Below are 22446 nucleotides of genomic sequence, written 5' to 3' on the forward strand. Positions count from 1 at the left end.
TTCTCAACTAGGGACAATTTTGCTTCCTAGAGAGTATTTGGCAATTTGGTCTGGAGACATTTATTTTCACAACTGGGAAGGAGCTACTGACATCTAGTGGGGAGAGGGCATAATGCTGCTAAGCATCCTACAATGCACAGGACAATCCTTGAAAATAGTTACCAAATGTCAACAGTGCATAAGATGTTGGGTGTAATGGTGCATGCTTGTGATCCCAATGACTAAGGAGACTAAGACAGGAGGACTGCAAGTTCAAGGCTGGCCTTAGCAACTGAACAAGACCCTAGAAACTCAGCAAGACCCTGTCTCAAAATTAAAAAACAATTAAAAGTATTGGGGATGTAACTTGGTGGTAAAGTGCCCCGGGTTAAATCTTCAATACTAAAACAAAATAAAATAAAATAAATAGTGCTAAATTGACATGCTGCCCTGCGTTTTGCTGAATTACCAAAATGAATGGGGATGGATTATATAAACATTACCACTTGAATAAAGACACACATGGGCGAACAGAAAAGGTACCTGCACTCTTTTTAGTTCTTTTTTGTACTATGCAATGAACTTTCTCTTTACTCACATTATCATTTATGTGTAAAATAAAGTTATGTGTAAAATAAAGGCTAAGACTCTAAACCCATCATTTTTCATTGGAACTTTTAAAGGTATTAAAATAAAAATCACAAAAATATCTGAACAGTGAAACACTTTCAATAGTTGCAGTAATACTATTAGAAAATAGAACATATATACATTTTAAGCAAAAATTTTGCAAATTTATCATAGATGATATGTAATAGGAAATTTCATTCAGATTTCGTTTAATTTCACTAATTTATCAATTACAATAATTCATAAATTCCATAATAAATTTGCACATCTGTTACATTCCAGTAATTTTGGGCAACTCGGTTTCTATTTTTTTTTAAGTATTTATTCTCCCTAAGTTTTAGGTGAACATCTTTATTTTACATGTATGTGAGGATCAAACCCAGTGCCTCGTGCATGCTAGGCGAGCACTCTACCACTGAGCCACAACCCAGCCCCTCAGTTTCTAGTTCCTTATGTACAGAGCCAAAGAAGAATAATAATACTTCCTAAGCAATATGCTCTTACTAGGAGTTCAATAACTGCCAGTGAAAGCTGAATTAAGGCTGTATTGGGCACTGACAATCAGTTCTGAAGTACTCTTCCTTTGTGCTCCTTTTCTACCAATACCCATTGTGTTTGTGTGTATTTATTATTCCATTTATTTAACTGCAGGTTAGGTATCAATTTTAGTATCCATTAGAGTATAAGCTCTATGAGGGCAAGGAATTTGATCTTTCCCTTTTCTGAAGCCCTAGCACAGTGCCCTTACAAAAACAGTGACCAAATGGTCTTATCACCAAGTTCCAAAATGAGTAGCATCTGTCCTAATAAAAACTACTGATGGCATATAAAAGTAAACCTGAATTTGCTGAATCAGAGTAACACAATATAAAAGTAGTGTGAATTAGCCTATCTGTTGAACATTCAGCAACGAATGGAACACTGCATTGCTCCAACATAAGAAATACAGATTTGCAACACTTCTGTTGCAAATATGCTTTAAACATATTTATCTATGGATAGGAATGGAAATAATGACAGTTATCCTTTTAGAGGCCTAACTAGAGTTCATGGACAAGATCAATTCACTTTGAGGTGGAAAATGCTCAAACAAATAAGTTATGGAGACAGACTAAAGATCTGTTAAACAGCAGAAGACTATATATAGCAGGGTATGCCTACACATCACTTCATTCTCCTGGATGCAACTTAGTGCTCTGTGTACAGCAAATTCAAGATTTGTTTTTTCAAATTTTCCAAAACTTTTTCCTGAATACTTCTGATCCAAAGTTGGCTGAATCTGAAGATGGGGAATCTGCAAATGTGGACTCTGCAGATACAGAGGAAAACTGTACTTTTGTTGGGAAAATGTTAATGACCAATCACCTCTAAAACTAGAACCGACATTTTTCCACATAGGGACTATAATACTCCACCTTCTCCACCACATATTCTGCACCCATTCAGTTCTCTCCCTCCAAAATATTACCCTATTCCAAGTCACCATCCCCCTCTTGCCTGCACCATTTCAATAGCCTCTTCGCAGGTTTCCTAGCTTCCACATTTTTCTATACCTGTCCTCATCCTGAAAGGCTCTTCCCTCAGATCTTTCTGGTCCCTCCCCATCCTTCGGATTTTGGCTTAAAGGTCTTAGGCTTTCCTCATCAGCCTATTTTAAAATTTCCTGATAAATTCCCACCCATATAACCCATTTTGTTCTTCTTTATGGACTAACTTCTGGTTTACTGTACATGTTCAGGAACTATTTATTAAGTGAACTACGTCTCCAATCTCTGGCTGTAATTTAGAGACCACCTGTCTGGAATTAAAAAGTGCAGGTGCTCTTGCAGGCTTATAACACTAAATGTAATGATTCACAACTCAACGAAAAGAAACATTTTTCAAAAACAAAAAGGAACTTGATGTTTATTCATCAAAAACAATTCCCGTTACATTTTCTATATTCTCAGTTCACGGGTGAAGAGAGTTGTGTCTGACCCATATCTTACAGGAAATGGGTTTAGAACCCAAGAACTTGTAAATAACGTAACTGTGTTTATAAATGCGACCTTACGCTAACTCTTTTTAAAGTCCTTTGTCAGTTTCCGCGTCAGGAAAAGGAATAAAAAGTGCTACCCAAAGTGATTAGTAGACAAAACAAAACAACCATCACAGGCATTAACAGTTGCCTAAGCAACAGCGACTAAGTAATAACGTACTCTTCCAGGTGCAGCATATGGAAATTTGCGGGAAATGTTTAAGCCTTTAGGCCCAAATCACTGTGACCCAGGTGCTTTTCCGAGGAACAAAACGGCCTACTCCTGATTTTCCTTGCAGTGGAGAGGTCGCTCACAAGCCCGCATTCAGGCAAGCGTTTCAGAGGGTCTCCCGACCCTCCTCCTCCTTTCTGCTCCATCGGACCAGAAACCAAGACTAACATTCTCACCTGCCGGAACTCAGGGGTTCCCAAGGCGGCAGGGCGGGAGGCGGTGCCCAGTCAAGGGCAAAGGAGAACAAGTCGCCTGGGCCACATAAGGCAGTCCCGTCAAAAAATAAAACTTTGGCCGAGATCACTCAGCCTTCTCACCTAAACACTACCTCACCTTCTGCCCGGAGCCGCTGCAGCTACTCAGCTGGAGTGTCCGGCCCACACTGACCCCTCGGAGACCCGGCAACTTATCCAATATGGCGGTCTCGGCTAATTCTGTCAGCCGGGCCTGGTGAACGGAAAGTCAAGAGGGACCAGAAACCCTGATTCGATAATTTCACATTTCGGTTAAATTCGGCAATTCCCGTCAACCTGACGAAGGGCTCGGAAGAGGCGGGGCAGACAACTTGGACCTGCAGTTCCGCCGGAAGTAGCCGGAACCTTGAGACCTAGCGCCTTCGGTCATCTCCGGCATTTCAAGGGGCGGTTCCTGTAGTTTTTGGAAGCCGCGGAGGTACGAATTTAAGAAATGCCCCTTCTGTTAATTTATTTTCAAAGACACCGAAATGTGCGCGGACCACTTGTGGGCCATTTAATTCAGAACTTCAGAACTCCCCAATTTTTACGTGGAAGAGTGTGAATAGTAACGTAATTTGACCTTTAACCTTTAGCCGGGTGCAGCGGAGGGAAACGCCTCCATCTCTATATAAGGAAATTTCCGGCCGGCTGGGGCCCTTTTCTCTCTTTTAGCGCTGGGCGCCGACCTCTCGCGCTCTTTTCCTCCGCTGCTATCCAGCTACCGGTAACAGACAAGGCCATGGGTTTCGGAGACCTGAAAACCCCGGCCGGCCTCCAGGTGCTCAATGATTACTTGGCGGACAAGAGCTACATCGAGGGGTGAGCGGACCGGCCGAGGCGGGCGGCTAGGGAGCTTCTGGTGCCGGGCGTCCGGGGCCACGTGGCGCAGCCACCCCAGGAGCAGGGGGGAAGGAGGCTAGACCCCGGGACGGCTCGAGCACCGCCTCCAGGGAAGGCGATGTTATAGAGTAAAGGTCAAAATGTGCTTTATTTCCACTTACATGATTCAACCAAGTTTGTATTTCTACCTCTTTTCTAAGTTAGGAAGTGTTAGCCTGTAGATAGAGCACAGACTTTGAGATCTACCGAAGTGGCAGGTATTTCTCCGGATAGCGTGGTTTAACCAAACAGATGGTCTCTGATCTTAAGCAGCTTATAATTTAAAAACTTAAGCAACTCATCTCGGTAATAAGTGGGCGATATCCCATTAATTACTTTGACTGATTAGCTATGTAATTTATTTTCTGATGTTTGTGTCGTTTAAAAATGTATAATTGTTTATCTTTGGCAGGTATGTGCCATCACAAGCAGATGTGGCAGTATTTGAAGCCGTCTCTGGCCCCCCGCCTGCGGACTTGTGCCATGCCCTACGTTGGTATAATCACATCAAGTCTTATGAAAAGGAAAAGGCCAGGTAAAAGTATCTTTGTATCTATCTGAAGAATAAGACTGCTTTATAAGCTTAATCAGGATTTTCACATGACAAAAGTGGACCCAGGCTACTTTAGTCCTGTTGGTATATTGTAAGCTAAATTTCTTTGTAATCTTAGAAGGCCAAGAGACTGAAGTCCTGCATTTTTTCACAGAACAGGTAGAACATGGACAGCAGCAATTCAACTTTTCCCCACACTGCCCTGCCAATGTGCTACGACCTTGACCTGGGGGGGCCACCGATGGGGTGAGAGGGTGGCTCAATCATTCAGTCCTTGGCCATTCTTCTGAAACTACCAACAAGGGTGGAAGTTTGGGGAAGTGGATTCCAGTTCACTAAGAATGGAACTGAGCATACTTACTGAAATCTCAAACAGAAATGTTGATACTGAAAGAGTAAATCATAGTGAGTATTGAATATAACATCTCACATGGTACTAATGTTTTTTGGGTGAGGAGTTGGACTTACTAAAGTGTTTACCTGGGAGTGTGTTAAAGTGTAAATTCTAACCTGGCTCAGGGGCACAAGTCTGTAATCCCAGCTACTCAGGAGGCTGAGGCAGGAGGTTTGCAGGTGGAGGCCAGCCCCAGCAACTTTGCAAGACCCTGTCTCAAAATTTAAAAGGGCACCCTGCAATTGTAGCTCAGAGACTTGCTTACTATGCTTAATGGCCTGGGTTCAATTTTCCAGTAGTGCTAAATGTGTAAAGAGTGAATTCTTAATACAAAAGGGACCTAACTATATACAATTATAAATATAAAATCTCACATTGTCCAGGAAAAGACATTATACCAACCTAATAGCAATTGAATTGAATTTTTTTTTTCAAGCCTTCCAGGAGTGAAGAAAGCTTTGGGAAAGTATGGCCCTGCCAATGTGGAAGACACCACAGGGAGTGGAGCTACAGATAGCAAAGATGATGATGACATTGATCTCTTTGGATCTGATGATGAAGAGGTATGACAGCTTTTTATGTAAAATATATAGGCAGTGTATCTTTGTGTATAAGTATGAATGTTATTGCCAGATTACCTGGATTTGAATCCTGGCTTTTATTATCTGCCTTTAAAACATTGATTCACACTGGTTACATGATGAATAAAATCAAATCACCATCTTTCGGCTGAGTTCGTGATGGATTTGCTTTTTTCTGATAAAGCTGGTCTTGTGATGATATCACCACCTCCAGCTTTCAGCAGAGGAATAACCAGCTTTGTGAAATATATTTTTTTCTTTACAGGAAAGTGAAGAAGCAAAGAGGCTAAGGGAAGAACGCCTTGCACAGTATGAATCAAAGAAAGCCAAAAGTAGGTCATTTTGTTTTCATTCATTTCATAGTAATATGAATGATCTTTTTCAAAACTTGACCTCAAAGTAATTTCCTCCACTTTTGTTGAATAGGTCAGTGTTTCAAAACCTTTCATAAAACTTCCACAGCTACTGGTCTGCAGCTGTTCTAATAGTAGCAGTTGTGGCATTCCTCTGTGGGAAATAAACTGTTATACAATTATATGCCTCTTTCTTAGCCAAAGAGAAAGTGGGCACATGTGTGTGACAGACACATGATGTATTGTTTAGTTATGTTTGGCTAAGGACCTCATGCTTCCAAAACCAATTGATATTTGGATTATGGTGAAAACATGATTACTTTAAATAATGCTGTTTCTTGTTTTTTAGAACCTGCACTTGTCGCCAAGTCTTCCATCTTACTAGATGTGAAACCTTGGGATGATGAGACAGATATGGCAAAATTAGAGGAGTGTGTCAGGAGCATTCAAGCGGATGGCTTGGTCTGGGGTTCCTGTGAGTTTAATTTTTGGGTTTTGAAGTTGAAATCTGGAATTTGCATATATTTTCAACCTATGCCCATTAACAAGACTTTTCTAACTTCAGATTTTTCTTATTTTTTTTTTTTTTTTTTTTTTTTTTTTAGCTAAACTAGTTCCAGTGGGATATGGTATTAAAAAACTTCAAATACAGTGTGTAGTTGAAGATGATAAAGTTGGAACAGATATGCTGGAGGAACGGATCACTGCATTTGAGGACTATGTGCAGTCCATGGACGTGGCTGCTTTTAACAAGATCTAAAATCCATCCTGGATTGTTGCACTGAAATAAAAGCTTGAAAGATTACCCTTGGCTCTTGAGCATTCCTTTTCATTTTGAGGGAAGGAATTCAATGCTATGTAATTAATAGGTAATAAAATTTAACATTCTTATTAAATATTTATCAATTCTGATGTAGCTTTGTACCTGTTAGTGAAGTCGTCAGCAGTGTATCATGCTGATGACAGTCTGTTTAACTCTGCCGTGCCCTTATTTGTGTTACTGGAAATCCAACTTGGGACCTTATAGGTGTTAGGCAAGCACTCTGCTACTGAGTTACATTCCCAGACCATTTTTTGGGTGTAGGGGATTGAACTCACGCACATCCTAAACTGGGTCTCATGCCAGCCTTATTTTGCATTTGATTTGGAGATGGGGACTCACTGAGTTTCTAAGCACATTGCTTTTGCTGCATCAGGCTTTGAACTCTTAGTTCTGCCTCAGCCAACAAAGTAGGTATGTGCCGCCATGCCCTGCCATAAGCCAACATCTTCAAATTGATTTGATGACAAATCTCACTCAAAAATAACATTGAGTATTAAAAGATGTTACAGTGTTAGAGGAGGGAAGTTGGGTTAGGAAAAGTGCCAAAATTGTCATAAAAGCACTTGTAAATATGTTACAGATTTAAAATGATGTCTATGAAGTAAACCTTTTTTGGAACAGTACTGGGTATTGAACTGGTATGGTCCTATTGGCCATTTCTATTTTTTGAGACGCAGTCTTAAATTGCCCAGGCTGTTTCTGATTTGAAAACCTATTTTACCCTCCTGGAAGATGGATTGCAGGCATGTGATATGTAATACCACACCTCACAGAACCTTTTTTTAAGATATTTTTAGTTGTCGATACTAATGTGCTGAGGATTGAACCCAGTGCCTCATGTGCTAGGCAAGTGCTCTACCAGAGCCACAACCCCAGCCCCTCACAGAACTTATTACCTGTCATGTGATCTGAAATGTGTCCTGTGCCCTGGGAGGAACATTTATATATAGGTAAATGATTGCTAATTGAACTAGATAAGCTTTATTTTCTTGGGAAGTTTCATAAGGTGCTTGAATATGGGAGTGGTGTGTTTTACTAGGGATTGGAAATCAACCTTTTGCTTCTAGTAAATAGTGCTATATATTAAGTGCTAATCCGTGCTAGTCAAGTACTGAAAATAGGTGTTTTTTGTTTTTAAATATTTTTATTTTGTTTATTTTTATGTGGTGCTGGGGATGGAACCCAGGTCTCACATGTGAGAGGAGAGCCACAACCCTAGCCCAATAGGTGTTTTTTTGTTGGTTTTTCAGTGGTGCTGGGTATTGAATACAGTGCCTTGTGCATGCTAAGTAAATGCTTTCTACCACTGTGCTACATCCTCAGCCCCTACAGCTGAGTTTGGGATATGTGTAACATTTAATTGACACAAATTCTTAGATTTATATATTCGTATATGTGGGTATTTGTATTTTTTTTAACTAATTTTTATAAAAGTACAGCTTGGAAAATGGATTTTTCCCCTTTTTGGTACCAGAGAATGAACCCACGATTACTTAAGCACTAAGCCATATCCCTACCCCTCCCCCCCCTTTTTTTTTTGTTTTGAAACAGGTCTCACTAACTTGCTGAGGTTGGTTTCAAACTTTCCTCCTGCCTCAGCCTCCCAAATCACTGAGATTATAGGTGTGTACCCAGTGGAAATTATCTTTGAATGTCTCATTTTTTAGACAGGAACCAAATAAATTAAAATGATTTGTTTAGGTCAGTTTCTTCAAAAAATCCTCAGTGCTCTTTCCTTTCAGTCTGATTTTATGTTGTGAGTACCAAAGTGTGAAAAAATTTTCATTATGAAGAGGATTTAATCAGATAATATATCTAAACCTAAAATCAAGGGAGAAATTTTCAGATTATTAGTAACAAAAGAGCCACCAGAGGGCAGGACTAGACTGGCTCAGTTTAAAGGTGTGGAAACACAGAGCATCCCCTTCCCCCATCTCTTGATGGCAAGTGTCAAAAAACGTGTGCCTAAGTCTTATCTCCTGATAAAATTGTTTTTGAAAAATTCTGGATATGTGCAAGTGTGTAGATTAAAAACACTGACATCCAGATGGTGGATAGGCCAGCCCAGTTCCACTGTAATTAGAGAATGCTTGAGGATGTAGATATTTCTACATTCTGCTCCTACAGGTATAGACACCAATATGAGATTAATATAATATACCTTTAGGTCAGCCTTCCATTTTTTGTGCACTTACACAATCCTCAAGCTTTGACCAATCAAGTACAATGGAAGTAATACTGTATTAGTTCCATTCATAGCCTTTAAAAGGACTAGAAGTTCCACATTGGCTTTTGGAGCTCTGGCCACTCTGAAGAGCCATGGTGGGGTACCTGTATGGGGAGTGAAAGGATGAGACAGAAGCTGCTCAGCCAGACCTCAACTGTTCCAAGCCTCAGCCTTTTGCACAACCAAGTCCAGCTGAGGCACCAGACCGCAAAGCACTGACAAACCTCTCTTCTGTGCCTTTGAATTCCTGATGCTTATGTTTGTGAGACGATAATTCCTGTTTAAGCAACTACATTTTGGAGCAGTTTATTGAGTAATGGTAGTTAATTGGAAAAAAAATTTAAAATTAACTGTCACTTTAATTCACAAATGTGAATAGATTACATAAAGAAGTATACATGTATTTTAAGAATATGTCTAATAGGTTACTTGTAAAAATTAAAATGGATTTAAGCAAACATTTTAACGTTTTTTAATTAGTCACTTAATATTAACAATTATGGTCTTTAAAAAGTTAAGATAAAAACAATACTGCTTCAACAGTGATGATTAATTCACTGTGATATAATTAGCAAGAATGACACAGATCATTAAGTGCAGAAAAAATATTGTACAGATCCTTTCTAAGTTTTATATCCACACAAAAAATATGATGTCAACAAAATGAACAAAACAAAACATGGTCAGTGCTAAATCTTGGAACCAAATTTAAACTGGAAGCATTTGTCAAGGGACCAACACAAAAACCTGGTACTGATTTGTGGAAAAGTAAACTTATTGGGCTGTTTCCAGGAGAGACAAATTCTTGGTTTCAGAGTTCCTGAGCTGCTCACTCACTGTGCCAGAACAGCTGACTTCCCATAGCGTGTACTTCAGTATCTCAGCAACTGAGGCCCTGAAGCGAGCTTGGAACTTTTTACTAATTAGGACATAAAGGATGGGATTCAAGCAACTATTGAGGAATGCCAAACCAGTGGAGAGGGGGATTCCAGCCTGCAACACCTGGTGGAAATAGCTACTGTGGTGAATAGTGAGCTCCCAAATACTGAACAGGTGATAGGGAGTCCAGCAAATCAAAAAGGCCATGACCACAGCCAGGATTGTCCAGAAATGCTTACTGGAGCTGAGGATGCTTCGCTTCTTGACCTTGAAGATGAGACACAAGTAACAAATACTCATTGTTAGTAAAGGGAAGAGGTAGCCAACAATAAATTTCACCCAAGTCAGAATGTGGTGCCTCATCAGGGTGAGGTCAGGATCATGCTCATGGAAATTGTTATAGCAAAGAGTGTGGTTATTGAGCTCCAGAGTATCCCGGAAGTACAGTGCAGGACCGCCAATTAGAGAAGCCAAAAGCCAGACCAATATAATAACAATCAGAGAGTTCTTCAGTGTTCGGTGCCGATGAGACAAAACTGGATGAATCAGGTGGATATAGCGGTCCAGGCTGATCACTGTTAGGAAAAACACACTGGAAAACATGTTCAACTGGGCAATAAAGGAATTAGCCTTGCACAACCAGATGCCAAAGGGCCAGTGGAAATTCATGGCCACATAGGAGATGTACAGGGGCAGGAAGAGAACAAAAATGAAATCCGCAATAGCTAGATTAAGAAACCAGAGAGTAGTGACTGTCTTCTTCCATTTGAATCCTGTGAACCAAATGACAATGGCATTTCCTGGAATTCCCAGGACAAATGCTAAACCACATAATACCAGGGAGACCCAGTGAACAATTCCCAGGTGGACTTTTTCCTCCATACCAGACTCTGGAGAGTAATATTCCAAGGCATAGGAATAATTATCAAATTCTTCAAATAATGGTTCCTCTAAATCTTCCATGATCTTGGTAGGGTGGAGAATGAGGAAATCTATGGGAACAAATTTAAAAGGAAAAAAAAATATTTATGAGAAAAGTTCAGTGAATTATTAGAAACATAAAGATAAAAATATTTCATCTTATAACCAAACATATTCTATTTGGGGGGACGACTTTGCAATGTTCAAGCATTGGTAGGCCTCAGTTTCTCCAATTATCATTCTCTAAGCTGTTTGAGTTCATTTGCGTATTCAGTGAGAGTTAAATTAAAATGGTTGATTCTACAGGTGCAATTCCTCTATACATAATGCTTATAGATCTGACTAAAGAGAATCTTAACATTCAACAAACACTTATAAAACAGATTAATACTTTACACAGTGATGAGTTCCAAATCTGGATTTGTATCTCTGATTTCTTAAACTGTAGACAGAGAACTCCAACTGCTTTCGAGGCTCATCCACTTGGAATGTCAGGTAAGCCCTGAAGATTCTGATCCACTTTTTTGCATTCAAGGATGTTCTGATTCTGTTTATGAATGCAAACATGTTAGAATTATATTAATATAGATGACTTTTCAGCCAAAGTTTTTTTTTTTTTTTTTTTTTTGTACCACGGATTGAACCCAGGGTGACTTAACTACTGAGCAACATCCCCACCCCTTTTTTAAAATATTTTATTTAGAGACAGGGTCTCACTAAGTTGCTTAGAGCCTCACCAAGTTCCTGAGGCTAACTTTGAACTCATGATCCTCCTGCATTAGCCTCCCAAGCTGCTGGGATTACAGGCATGCACTACCACGCCCAGCCAAAGTGTATCTTTTGGAATAAACTTAATTTTGACCACTTAATTTCTATATTAACTTCCTGTAGAATGCAATTAAGTTATGAATTTTTTTTCTTTTTTGTTGTATGGGGGATTGAAATGAGGGTCTTGTGAATGATAGGCAAGCACTCTACCACTGAGCTATATTTCCAACCCATTTTTATTGAGACAAGCTCTTGCTAATTTGCCCAGGGTGGCTTTGAAGTTGTGATACAGCTGCATCAGCTTCCTGAGGAGCTGGGTCTACAGGCAAATGCTACTGGCACTCAGCTAAATATTTTTACTGATATTCCTTTGTTTTGTATTAATTTGAATTATTTTCTATAGTTATTGACACAAAGATTTCTTTATCAGTTTTACTTTTTCTTTTTTTGGCCCATACCAAATTAATCTAATACGTCTACCAAAGTGTTCTCATTTTGCTGCCCCTTTTCTTTTGTAAACAAAGTCAGTTTTCCTGGGTTAAGAAGTCTTGAATGTCAGTTTCTTTTTTTTTTGACACAATACCCTTATTTTATTTATTTATTTTTATGTGGAGCTGAGGATCAAACCCAATGCTTCACACATGCTGGGCAAGCCCAAATGTCAGTTTCTTAATCAAAATAAAATACTGGACTGGCATCTTCAATTTTATGTTATTTTTATCTGCAGTGTTAAAAATCAAGTGAAAGATATATTAACAGTTGTATTCATGTATGGAGCTACAATTAAAAATCAGCAACTATGTAAGACCTGGGATTGTAGAAGGGGTTAAAATGAAGAGATCAAAACATCCTGTGTCACTGGGAACACCTGTAATTCCAGCTTCTAAGGGAGGCTGAGGCAGGAGGCTTGCAAGTTCCAAGTCAGCCTTGAGCAACTTAGCAAAAACCTGTCTCAAAAAAGACTGAGGATGTAGCTCAGTGGTAGAGCAACCCTGGGTTCAATCCCCAGTGCTGAGAAGAAAAAAAAAAAATCCCTTGTTACTCACAGGCATCTTGAATTCAGTTGACTATCATTGAATTCATTATCTTACCTAAAATCTTTTGAGGAATCTGGCAGGGCATAATTTAAAAACAAAAGCAATTCAATAGCTTCCTCCTAGGCCCAGCCAACTTCCTTTTGTTCTTCAATATTCAACTCAAATGCCACCTTGCCTTGGAACCATTTCCTGACATTATTTTCCTACAGAAAATTATAATTATTATTATTATTGTAAATAATAATCAATGTTATTGGAAATTTACTAGCTGCCAGGCATGTATGATCTAATTTGATCCTCATAAGAATCTTATACAATAGGTAAGAACTATTATTATTCTCAATTATAAGAAAGAATATCAACAGACACGCTTTCTCAAGATCATGCAAACTGCGATTGTAGAGGCAGGATCTAAACTTAGATTTGTTGGGCCGAGAGCCTGAACTCTTAACCACTACATCATTCCCCTCTTTTGTCATGCTTCTTTTATCACACTTAACACACTATATTTGTCATTCATTTATTTTTAAATTTTCCACTACCAACTGGAATCTCCTTGGAAATAATGTCTATCATCTCTGTACTCCATAGTGCCTAGCACAAGTTCTAATATATCAGAGGTATTTAATATATGCTTAATAAGTGTTTGGCTCTGCTACAAATCCTGTTCAGAACCAAGATGATTTTAAAGCCTTAGGAGAGCATTTTGAGTTTACCTTTAAATCAATGTCATTGCCAGAATCTTTGGAACCTTTACTCACAGTTCTATCCCCAGGATCCTGACTTATTCCTTGACACCAAATCATTTCCTTCAAGTTTCCTACTCCACTGAACAAGAATTGACTTCTGTCTTTGCTGCTCTGTTCTTTCAGACCTGAGATCTTACTCTGCCCTCTCATTCCTTCTGGTAGCTGATCCTCCCCAGTGACAAATTCTTCCAGTTCACTGCATACTAGAACATGGCTACCTTCCTGGTGTCTATGACCTGTTCTTTTAGGCTATTAGGAATTTTGCAGCCAAACAGCCCAGGTGGTGGTTTGAACTACCTTATAAAACAAAATGGCAAGTAGAAGGAACCTCCTTCCTTCAAGAAAAGCCCATGGAAAATCCCCAATAGCTCACAACGACTATCCTCACCAAAGCCAGGAGTCTCCCTCTTCCAGTATCATTACTGACCCTGCTTGGAGAACATGATCATCACAGGGCTTGGGTAGAACTAGAACACACGGCTCCAATTCTCCTGGGGGTATGGGGGTGCAATATCTTGAGGATGAACAGAATCCCTTCAAACAAAGCCTTGTACCAGAGAAGATCCTAATCTTCTAGAAAGCAGATGAATAAATTAATTCAAGGATCAGTTTAGGCTTGGAGACAAAGCCTCAAGAGGAGCTGAATGCTGCCCAGCTGAATTATTGTAAGACTGGAAGACACCAAACCGCACTATGAATGGGAGACACCACACGACACAGATCACCGGAGAGGTTCCGATTTATTACAAAAGGCTGTGGGTTTATATAGGTCTAAGGAGAGGTAGCAGGGCTGAGGTAGATAACAGGTCACCCGTTTATTGGCAAGCTCTTCCATATGTCAGTTCTGGAGCCCAAGAAGTTAATTCTTATTGGGGCTAAGGCTTCCCACCAGCAGGGTTTAAAGAGGAGAAAAAGGGTCGTTAGGCACCATGTTGGGGTTTTTCTCTGGGGTGCTGCTGCCGTTATATGTTTTCCCAACAATTATTATTATTATTTTGGCTATCCTCGTTGAACTCAGGAGCCTCAGCCACTGAGCCACATACCCAGCCCTATTTTGTATTTTATTTAGAGACAGAGTGTCACTGAGTTGCTTAGGGCCTCACTTTTGCTGAGGCTGGCTTTGAACTCACAATCCTCCTGTCTCAGTCTCCTGAGCCTCTGGGCCAGCTGAATTCTTCATGGAAAATACATGCTAGAATTTTCCCTCTGACTTAGAGCAGAAGAAAAGAAGGTAGAATTCAACTATCTTATGGGGTTCTTGAGCAGATTTAGTTAACCCTTAAGGGCATATTCTTGTTTAATTATTACTCCTTGTTTGTATGTTCCTTTACAGCACCTCCAGATCTGATTAAGTTTCCAAACCTCCCTTACACCTCAGTTAGTCTGAAGACTATTTGTTTCCTGGGACTACCTTAACAGAGCATCATAAAATATGTTCCCAGATGGCATAAAATATCAGAAATGTATTATCTTGCAGCCTGGAGGCTAGAAATGTGAAATCAAGGTTGTTCCCTTATGAAGGTTGTGAGGGAAAATCTATTTCATGCCTCTTCTGGTGGGTAAATGGCAAACTGGCATTCCTTGACATGTATGTACATTAGGAGGTTAGGACTTTATCAAATTGTTTTTGGGGGAGTCATGATCCAGCCCATCACAGAATCCAGAAATAGCAACCACCATTTCTGAATCCTGATCACTCATTCATTCAACAAATTCTTACTAAGTGCCTACATTTTTCAGGCCTTATTCTAGCTGGTTAGGATTCTTCATTAAATAAGATTTTTTTTTTCAAATTTTAGATTCTAGCAGGCAGAGATAGATAGTAAAAAAATAAAAATTATCTGGGCACGGGGGTGCACGCCTGTAATCCCAGCAGTTTGGAGAGGCTGGGGCACAAGGATCGCCAGTTCAAAGCCAGCCTCAGCGAAAGTGAGGTGCTAAGCAACTCAGTGAGATCCTGTCTCCAAATAAAATACAAAATAGAGCTAGGTATGTGGCTCAGTGGTCAAGTGTCCCTATGTTCAATCCCCAGAAATTAAAAATAAAAATAAAAATCATAAGCCAGGTGCAGTGGTGCATATCTGAAATCCCAGCTACTCGAGAGGCCAAGGTAGGAGGATCTCCAAGTTCAAGACCAGGCTTGGCAATTTAGTGAGACTCTGTCTCAAAAGAAAAAGAACTGAGGATGTAGCTCAGTGATAGCTGAGCACCACTGGGTTCAATCCCCAGTACTACGATCAATCAATCAATCAATCAATCAATCAAATAAAAAAGTAAATTATTGTAATACTGTTTCACATATAGGTCTTAAAAAAAGTAAATTGTATCTGTGTTAAAAGTGTAAGTAATCTAGAAAGATGAAAGACAGGACAGGATGAAGGAGATGGGAGTGGTTTTAATTTTCAATAAGGTAGACTGAATAGGACTGTTGAAAAGAGAAGTGCAAAGGCTTGAACAGTGTTCCGGGCATAGGGAACCACCATCCCTCCAACAGAAGGGTATCTAATGTGTTCCAGAAACAGAAGGATGTCAGTACATCTAGAATGAGGTGAGAAAAAATGAGCAAAGGACAAACAGAAGGAAAGCAGTTCAACAGGATGTGAGAGGTGAGATCATGTAAATACTTGTAGTTTGTTGGAGGATTTTGAGCAGAAAGATAAATCTGATTTGTATTATAGAAAGATGCCTGCTTCTGCTATGTTTAGAAGAGACTTTTATGGGATTCAGTGTTAGAGCACTTGCCTAACACGTGTGAGTCACTGGGTTTGGTTCTCAGTAAATAAAACAAAGGTATTGTGTCCATTTACAACTAAAACAAAAACAAAAAACAAAAACAAGAGACTATTATGTGTGGTGTAGAAAGCATAGAAATCAGGAGATCAGTTAGAAAATTATTGTAGAATCCTGGCTAGAGATAACAGTGACTTAGATTAGAGTGGTAACAGTAAGGGTGGTAAGAAATTATTGGAGTCTACATTTATTTTGAAGATAGATAGAAACAATAGGTTACATTTTTTTTTTCCTGGAACTGGGGGTTAATCCAGAGCTTTCTCAAATGCTAGGCAAGCATTTTACCACTGAGCTACATCCCCAGCCCCTTTTTATTTTTTGATTTTGAGACAAGGACTCACTACACAGCCCAAATTTACAATCCTCCTGCCTAATCCCTCAGGAGTCTCGGGATTATAGGTATGCACCACAATGCCTGGCTTATGTTTTTTAATGTGAAAGGTTTCTAACTTTTAAACTATGGATTTAAAACAAAACAGCTCTGGGCCACATTCATCCCAGCTGCCAATTTGAGACACAAAGGGCAGACTTTGAGATTTTCAACAGTGATGAAGAAAACTATATACATTAAAACTCTCAAATTGGACTTTTCCCATACAGAACAATAAATGCTCAGTCCTTGCTCCCAGGAGGTAATTGCAAGACTTGGTGCTACTCAGAGGTCTCTCCAGAGATTCTCACTTCAACCTTTTCTCAATTGGTAGTGCAGACTAGCTATAAGAAATGGGACAATTCTTACTCCTGCCTCAGGGAAAAATGTCATGGACAAATCCCTCACTTTCCTGGGTTTCTATTACTACAATAACATATAAAGGACATTAATTAAATATATAATAATGTAGAAATATAATAATGAACCAGCATCCAGGACCAGAATTGTTCTCTGCAGCTGTGACAACCTTCCTGGTCCTTGAGAGGGAATAACAAGCCCCCATGCATATCCGTCATCCTGCTTCCTGTCATCACTGGTTAGATGACTGTCCCTGCCTCATTGTATTGCTCAGATTCCCACAGCTTGGGTCTTCCAGTTCCTACCTATAAGCTGTGCTTTGTCCCAGACTTGAACTCAGCCATGTTCCCTGTTCAGAGTGTAACTAACTTGGCAGACATCTTGACCCATGCTCCCACTTCTTCATCCTCTAATTTGGCAACTGGGTTATTGTCTTATTGCTACTCCTTATTCCTAGGTTTCAGTTTTGGACTGCCAGTCCTCTGGAGAACCTTGACCTCTGTTATCACATTTCTTGCCTCTGCTAGTTTGCTGTCTCCCAGGCTCCAAGCTTCTGTGCCCCCCGCACCCCGTTAGAACATTCACATGCTACCCTATTTCCTAGATACTAATTTTCATGCTTTATGGCTTCCAAATCTGCACCTGTGGTTCTCAATCCAGGGCAATTTTGCTTTGCAGGGGGATATCTGGTAATGTCTAGAAACACTGTTGATTGCCACAAGGGAGAATGGGTGGGGATATGCTACTGTCAACGAGTGGGTAAGGGCGGGGGTGCTCCAAAATATCCTATAACGGGCAGCTAGTGACGACAAATAATTATCTGACGCAAATGTCAATGAACCAAGGTTAAGAAACCCTTATTATATTAATCTCAGCCTGAACTTCTTTCTTCTATTTCTTGCAGCTGTATCTGCTCTTTCCAAGTGGGTACTCTCATCTTGGAGTCCTGGCTCAGCCTATTATGATTCATCCGACTGACTACCAAGCAACTGTGCTTTATAGAGATTGCAAACTCGTGGTCTGTGTATTTAATTTGGCTAAAAAGGTGCTCTGATTTAAACATTGGTAAATTTCACAAAAAAGATTCCAATTTTAGCTTCTTTTGATAATTTATGTTATCTCTTAGAGTGAGAGAATTTTTAATATTTACTTTTTAGTTTTCGGCAGACACAACATCTTTGTTGGTATGTGGTGCTGAGGATCTAAACCGGGCCTCATGCATGCCAGGCGAGCGTGCTACCGCTTGAGCCCCAGCCCCAGCCCCAGCCCCTATGTTATCTCTTAATAATGGGCCTGCATTTCCCTTGGCAGAATTTGAATTCCTCTTTAAACAAGGTATAGGGTCCCTCTTTTGCTATAGTTACCACCATCAGTTCTAAATCTCTCATTTGATACACTTTCCAGGATACTGTCAACAATTGAATTTATTTATTTATTTTTTTAAACAGAGAGAGAGAGAGGAAGGGGGGGGGGCGAGAGAGAGAGAGAGAGAGAGAGAGAGAGAGAGAGAGAGAGAGAGAGAATTTCAATATTTATTTTTCAGTTCTCGGCAGACACAACATCTTTGTTGGTATGTGGTGCTGAGGATCGAACCTGGGCCACACGCATGCCAGGTGTGCGCTACCGCTTGAGCCACATCCCCAGCCCAACAATTGAATTTATAATCTTTAACACTGTACTTCATAAACATTAAGGGAAAAAAAAAACTGTTTAAAAAAAAAAAAAAAAACTGGGCTGGGGATGTGGCTCAAATGGTAGCACGCTCGCCTGATGTGCATGCGGCCCGGGTTCAATCCTCAGCACCACCTACAAAACAAAGATGTTGTGTCCGCCGAAAACTAAAAAATAAATATTAAAAATTCTCTCTCTCTCTCTCTCTCTCTCTCTCTCCCTCTCTCTCTCACTCTTAAAAAAAACAAAAACAAAAACAAAACTAAGAGGGGACTGGGGATATAGCTCAATTAATAGAGTGCCTGCTTTGCATGCACAAGGCTCTGGGTTTAATCCCCAGAATCACTAAATAAATAGATAGATAGATAGATAGATAAAATTTTAAAAACTAAGAGGGTTGTGGAGGTAGCTCAATGGTAGAGCACTTGACTAGCATGTCTGAGGCTTTGGGTTCCATCCTCAGTACCATTAAAAAAAATATTTAAGACCTTGTATATATGAGGGAATGCAAATGAAGTGTGTGATAATGCAATCTCAAAATAATATTTGCAACCTTAAAGTAAAAAATGTGGTTCACAAAGAAAGACTTACCTTGTGCATTTCTGCCAAATTTAAGGGCCTATGGAGATATTTATTAAACTATTAAAACTAGGGAACTGGATGTATAGTTCAGTAGTAGAGCACTTGCCTAGCATGTGTGAGGCCCTGGGTTTGATCCCTAGTTCCAAAAAACAAACAAACAAACTAGGAACTGTGGGTATAGCTCAGTGGCAAAGTGCTCACCTAGCATGTATAAGGCCCCTGGATTCAATCTTTTTTTTTATACTTATTTTTTAGTTTTTGTTAGGTGGACACAATATCTTTTTATTTTTTATTTTTATGTGGTGTTGAGGATCGAACCCAGCTCTCTGCGCATGCCAGGCGAGTGCGCTACCGCTTGAGCCACATCTCCAGCCCTGGATTTAATCTTAAGCACCCTCCACTTCCCAAAAAAGGAAGAACTCAAATGAACTAAAATCAAAACAAAAAATTGGTGATGGTATTGGGACCAGGCACAGTGGGCGTGGTGGTGCAAGCCTGTAATCCCAGCAGTTTGGGAGGTTGAGGCAGGAGGATAGAGAGTTCAAAGCCAGCCTCAGCAACTACAACACACTAAGCAACTCAGTGAGACTCTCTCTCTAAATAAAATCCAACATTGGGCTGAGAATGTGGCTTAGTGGTCAAGTGCCATTGAGTTCAATCCCTGGTAACTCCCCCTCAAAAAAACTGGTATCAAGCAGGGCATGTTGGTGCACACCCGTAATACCAGTGGCTTGGAAGGCTGATGCAGAAGGATCACAAGTTTGAGGCCAACCAAAGCAACTTAGTGAGATCTGACTAAAAATAAAAATTTAGAAGAGCTGGGAATGTGCCGGGTGCAGTGGTGTATGCCTGTAATGCCAGTGGCCGGGGAGGCTGAGGAAGGAGGATAGCGAATTTAAAGCCAACCTCAGCAAAAGCAAGGCGCTAAGCAACTCAGCGAGACCCTATCTCTAAATAAAATACAAAACAGGGCTGGGGATGTGGCTCAGTGGTCGAATGCTCCTGAGTTCAATCTCCAGGACCCAAAAAAAGGAGCTGGGAATGTGGCTTGGTGGTTAAGCACCCCTGGATTCAACATTGGCACCAAAAAGAAAAAATTGGTATTGGGCCATGCACAGTAGTATAGGCCCATAGTCTCAGCTGCTCAGTAGGCTGAAGCAGGAGCATCACTTGAGCCCAAGAGTTCCAGGCCAGGTTTGGGGACCTCCATCTCAAGAAAATAAAATAGAATAACATAAATTGTTATTATCTTATAATCAACCACATTGTGTTATATATATCTGCTTATTATTGATGGAATAAGAGAAGAAGGATAAAAGATACACAGAAAGAAAATGGGAAAATTTTCTTCAATTTAATCAAGTGGAGATACAGAAAGATATATACACATACATATATTTTTTGAGTGGTGATAGGAACTATGAATGCAGTCTCAGAGGTAGACTAGAGAGATGTCTGGGCTATAGAAAGAAGCTGTGTTAGGCAGTAATCAGAAATGAAAGTGGGTAGTAAATGGATATGTATCTTTAGACTTAGATTTTTGTTCTTTGTTTACTTGTTTTGTAGTACCCAGGATTGAACCCAAGAGTGCTTGATCTCTGTGCTACATTCCCAGTCCTTTTTATTTTATTTTTTGAGATAGAGTCTCTCTAAGTTGCTAAGGTTGGCCTCCAACTTGTGATCCTCCTGCCTCAGCCTCCTGAGTAGCTGGGATTACAAGTGTGTGCCACCACCTGTGGTTATTGAATGTGGGTTTCAAGTAAACACTGTCGTTCATTAAACAGGAAAGGTCAAGTGGTCTTGACGGGCAGTGACTTTCTATTGAGACATCAGTTTTCTCATTGGAAGAGCATAATAACAATGCCAGGATGAAGCTTTTAGACCTGACTGACTGAAAATAGGAAATAGCTACTGTAGTTGTCTTAAACCATATGTGCTGCTGAAAAGCAAACAAATAATTTTGACTGAAATAAAGGCTAATATATTCATGATCATAAAAATCTCCAAGGAGTCACTTAAATAATGGCCAAACTGCACTGTGGACATGTATATAAGTGGGTCCACCCAAGCCTATTAGAAATGTGTGGAAAAGGCTTGGTGTGGAGCCAAGTTTAGGAATCTGAAAAGTCAGTGCTTAGACTCCTGTGATGAGAAGCGACATGTTTACTTCAGGGATTCAGCTGGTATGAGGACCCAAATTATCACATTCCTGGGTTATGTTGATCCAGATACTCAAATTGTCCAGTTCTGGAGTGTAACAGTATTTATTGAATTAAACAAATTGGTTTCTGATTTATTCAGATTTAGTAGGTGGTAAATCTGAAAACATTTTCCTGAACAAATAAATTATACTGCAAGTGTTCTGGCACAAAGTGTAGTGACAGTCTATAAAATCCAGATGATTTTGGGGAAAGACATCTGGTAGAAATGTGCATCATCACACTTTTAAATGTGGCTTTAGATGAGGCTCAGCTACAGAGGGAAACATTTTGTTCATCTACCTTGACAAAATGCAAAATTCCTTCTGGCAGAATGTTTGGTGAATGCAGAGAGGTTTAATTTAGTTCCATAGTGTTGAATTAGATGAATTTTCATGGATCATTGCAAAAATGTGTACCTAACAGAATCTTAGGGAAACTTTGGCTTTAACCTACTTTGACAGAGAAATATTAAATGCTGCTGACCTTTGCCTATGTAAATTTTCTGTGCAGGGCTCCCCACACACCCTGGGAAAAACTCAAGAATGTATCTCCTGTTAAAACCATAGAAGTCCTTGGAGGAACATGTATTTTGCCTTTTAGTGGATAACAAGAATGAATAGAAAGAATCTATTGACATGTGAGAGAAACTGGCGAAAACCACAGATCCATGATCCAGCAAACATATTTGGTCTGCAACCTATTTTTCAAGGGCTATCTTCTGAAGGAAGAAAGATATTTTGAAAAGCATGTGTGTTTGTATGTGTGCTGTGATGGGGGTGGATAGGGATTTTTGGAATATTGTTCAGTGTTTTCTGCCAACAATTAGAAATAAACTACATACCACACCCCAGAATGTACTCGAGATGTCTGGCACCAGTACAGTATTTTGCTGCATTCTGAATGAATGATCCCTGCTTAGAAGGTGTTGAGGCACAGCAATATTTTACAAGGGGAGCAAAGTGGGGTTTAATTTGAAACTGAACATGAGATGGTAATACCCTTCCTGCTGTTTGGGAGGTGGTAGGACAGTGACTATCTGATTGTACCCTCCTGCCTCAAGCCCTGGCACAGCCTATCCTTTAGCAGAGAAGCATTTTCTCTATTTGCAGTTCCAATATCATTTACTGCTTAATGCCAGGCATTAAGACAAAGGAAAAAATACTGTTTGCTGTATTATGAAGAATGAAGCTGGGTATAATGGTGCATGCCTGTAA

At 39.9% G+C, this 22446-nt stretch overlaps 3 protein-coding genes across 7 annotated transcripts in view; 1 reads left to right on the top strand and 2 right to left on the bottom strand.

The window, feature by feature from the left end:
• NDUFS1 (NADH:ubiquinone oxidoreductase core subunit S1) overlaps nucleotides 1-3348 on the bottom strand; it is a 36913-nt gene extending 33565 nt beyond the window's left edge. The window contains exon 1 of one of the 3 annotated variants that reach the window (XM_081262499.1): nucleotides 3192-3348. The gene's annotated coding sequence lies outside the window, so the exon portion shown is untranslated. The other 2 variants (XM_081262500.1, XM_081262501.1) reach the window with 2 other exon arrangements.
• A 388-nt stretch (nucleotides 3349-3736) lies between these two features.
• On the top strand, nucleotides 3737-6659 carry EEF1B2 (eukaryotic translation elongation factor 1 beta 2). Its single transcript, XM_081262502.1, has 6 exons — nucleotides 3737-3913; nucleotides 4386-4508; nucleotides 5357-5483; nucleotides 5767-5833; nucleotides 6204-6329; nucleotides 6460-6659. Exons 1-6 carry the CDS (start codon nucleotides 3834-3836, stop codon nucleotides 6612-6614), a joined length of 678 nt encoding a protein of 225 aa, XP_081118628.1. The 5' UTR covers nucleotides 3737-3833; the 3' UTR covers nucleotides 6615-6659.
• A 2534-nt stretch (nucleotides 6660-9193) lies between these two features.
• Nucleotides 9194-22446, bottom strand: part of CMKLR2 (chemerin chemokine-like receptor 2) — a 40492-nt gene continuing 27239 nt past the window's right edge. For 2 of the 3 annotated variants that reach the window (XM_081261043.1, XM_081261042.1), the window contains 2 exons: nucleotides 11096-11251; nucleotides 9194-10775 (listed from right to left, as the gene is read on the bottom strand). In XM_081261043.1, coding sequence (XP_081117169.1) covers nucleotides 9679-10746 — 1068 coding nt within the window. In that variant the 5' untranslated portion in view covers nucleotides 10747-10775; nucleotides 11096-11251 and the 3' untranslated portion in view covers nucleotides 9194-9678. The remainder of the gene's footprint in view (nucleotides 10776-11095; nucleotides 11252-22446) is intronic. The other variant, XM_081261044.1, reaches the window with a different exon arrangement.

This window comes from Spermophilus citellus (genome assembly GCF_964194105.1).
Source record: "Spermophilus citellus genome assembly, chromosome: 11".
NCBI classification, from domain to species: Eukaryota; Metazoa; Chordata; class Mammalia; order Rodentia; family Sciuridae; genus Spermophilus; species Spermophilus citellus.

Excerpts from the sequence above, each read along its gene's own strand:
- EEF1B2 (XM_081262502.1), top strand. The coding sequence starts at position 3,834 with ATGGGTTTCGGAGACCTGAAAACCCCGGCCGGCCTCCAGGTGCTCAAT. Across the intron at positions 5,834-6,203 it reads TGAATCAAAGAAAGCCAAAA|AACCTGCACTTGTCGCCAAG; the intron begins GTAGGTCATTTT and ends CTTGTTTTTTAG. Across the intron at positions 6,330-6,459 it reads TGGCTTGGTCTGGGGTTCCT|CTAAACTAGTTCCAGTGGGA; the intron begins GTGAGTTTAATT and ends TTTTTTTTTTAG.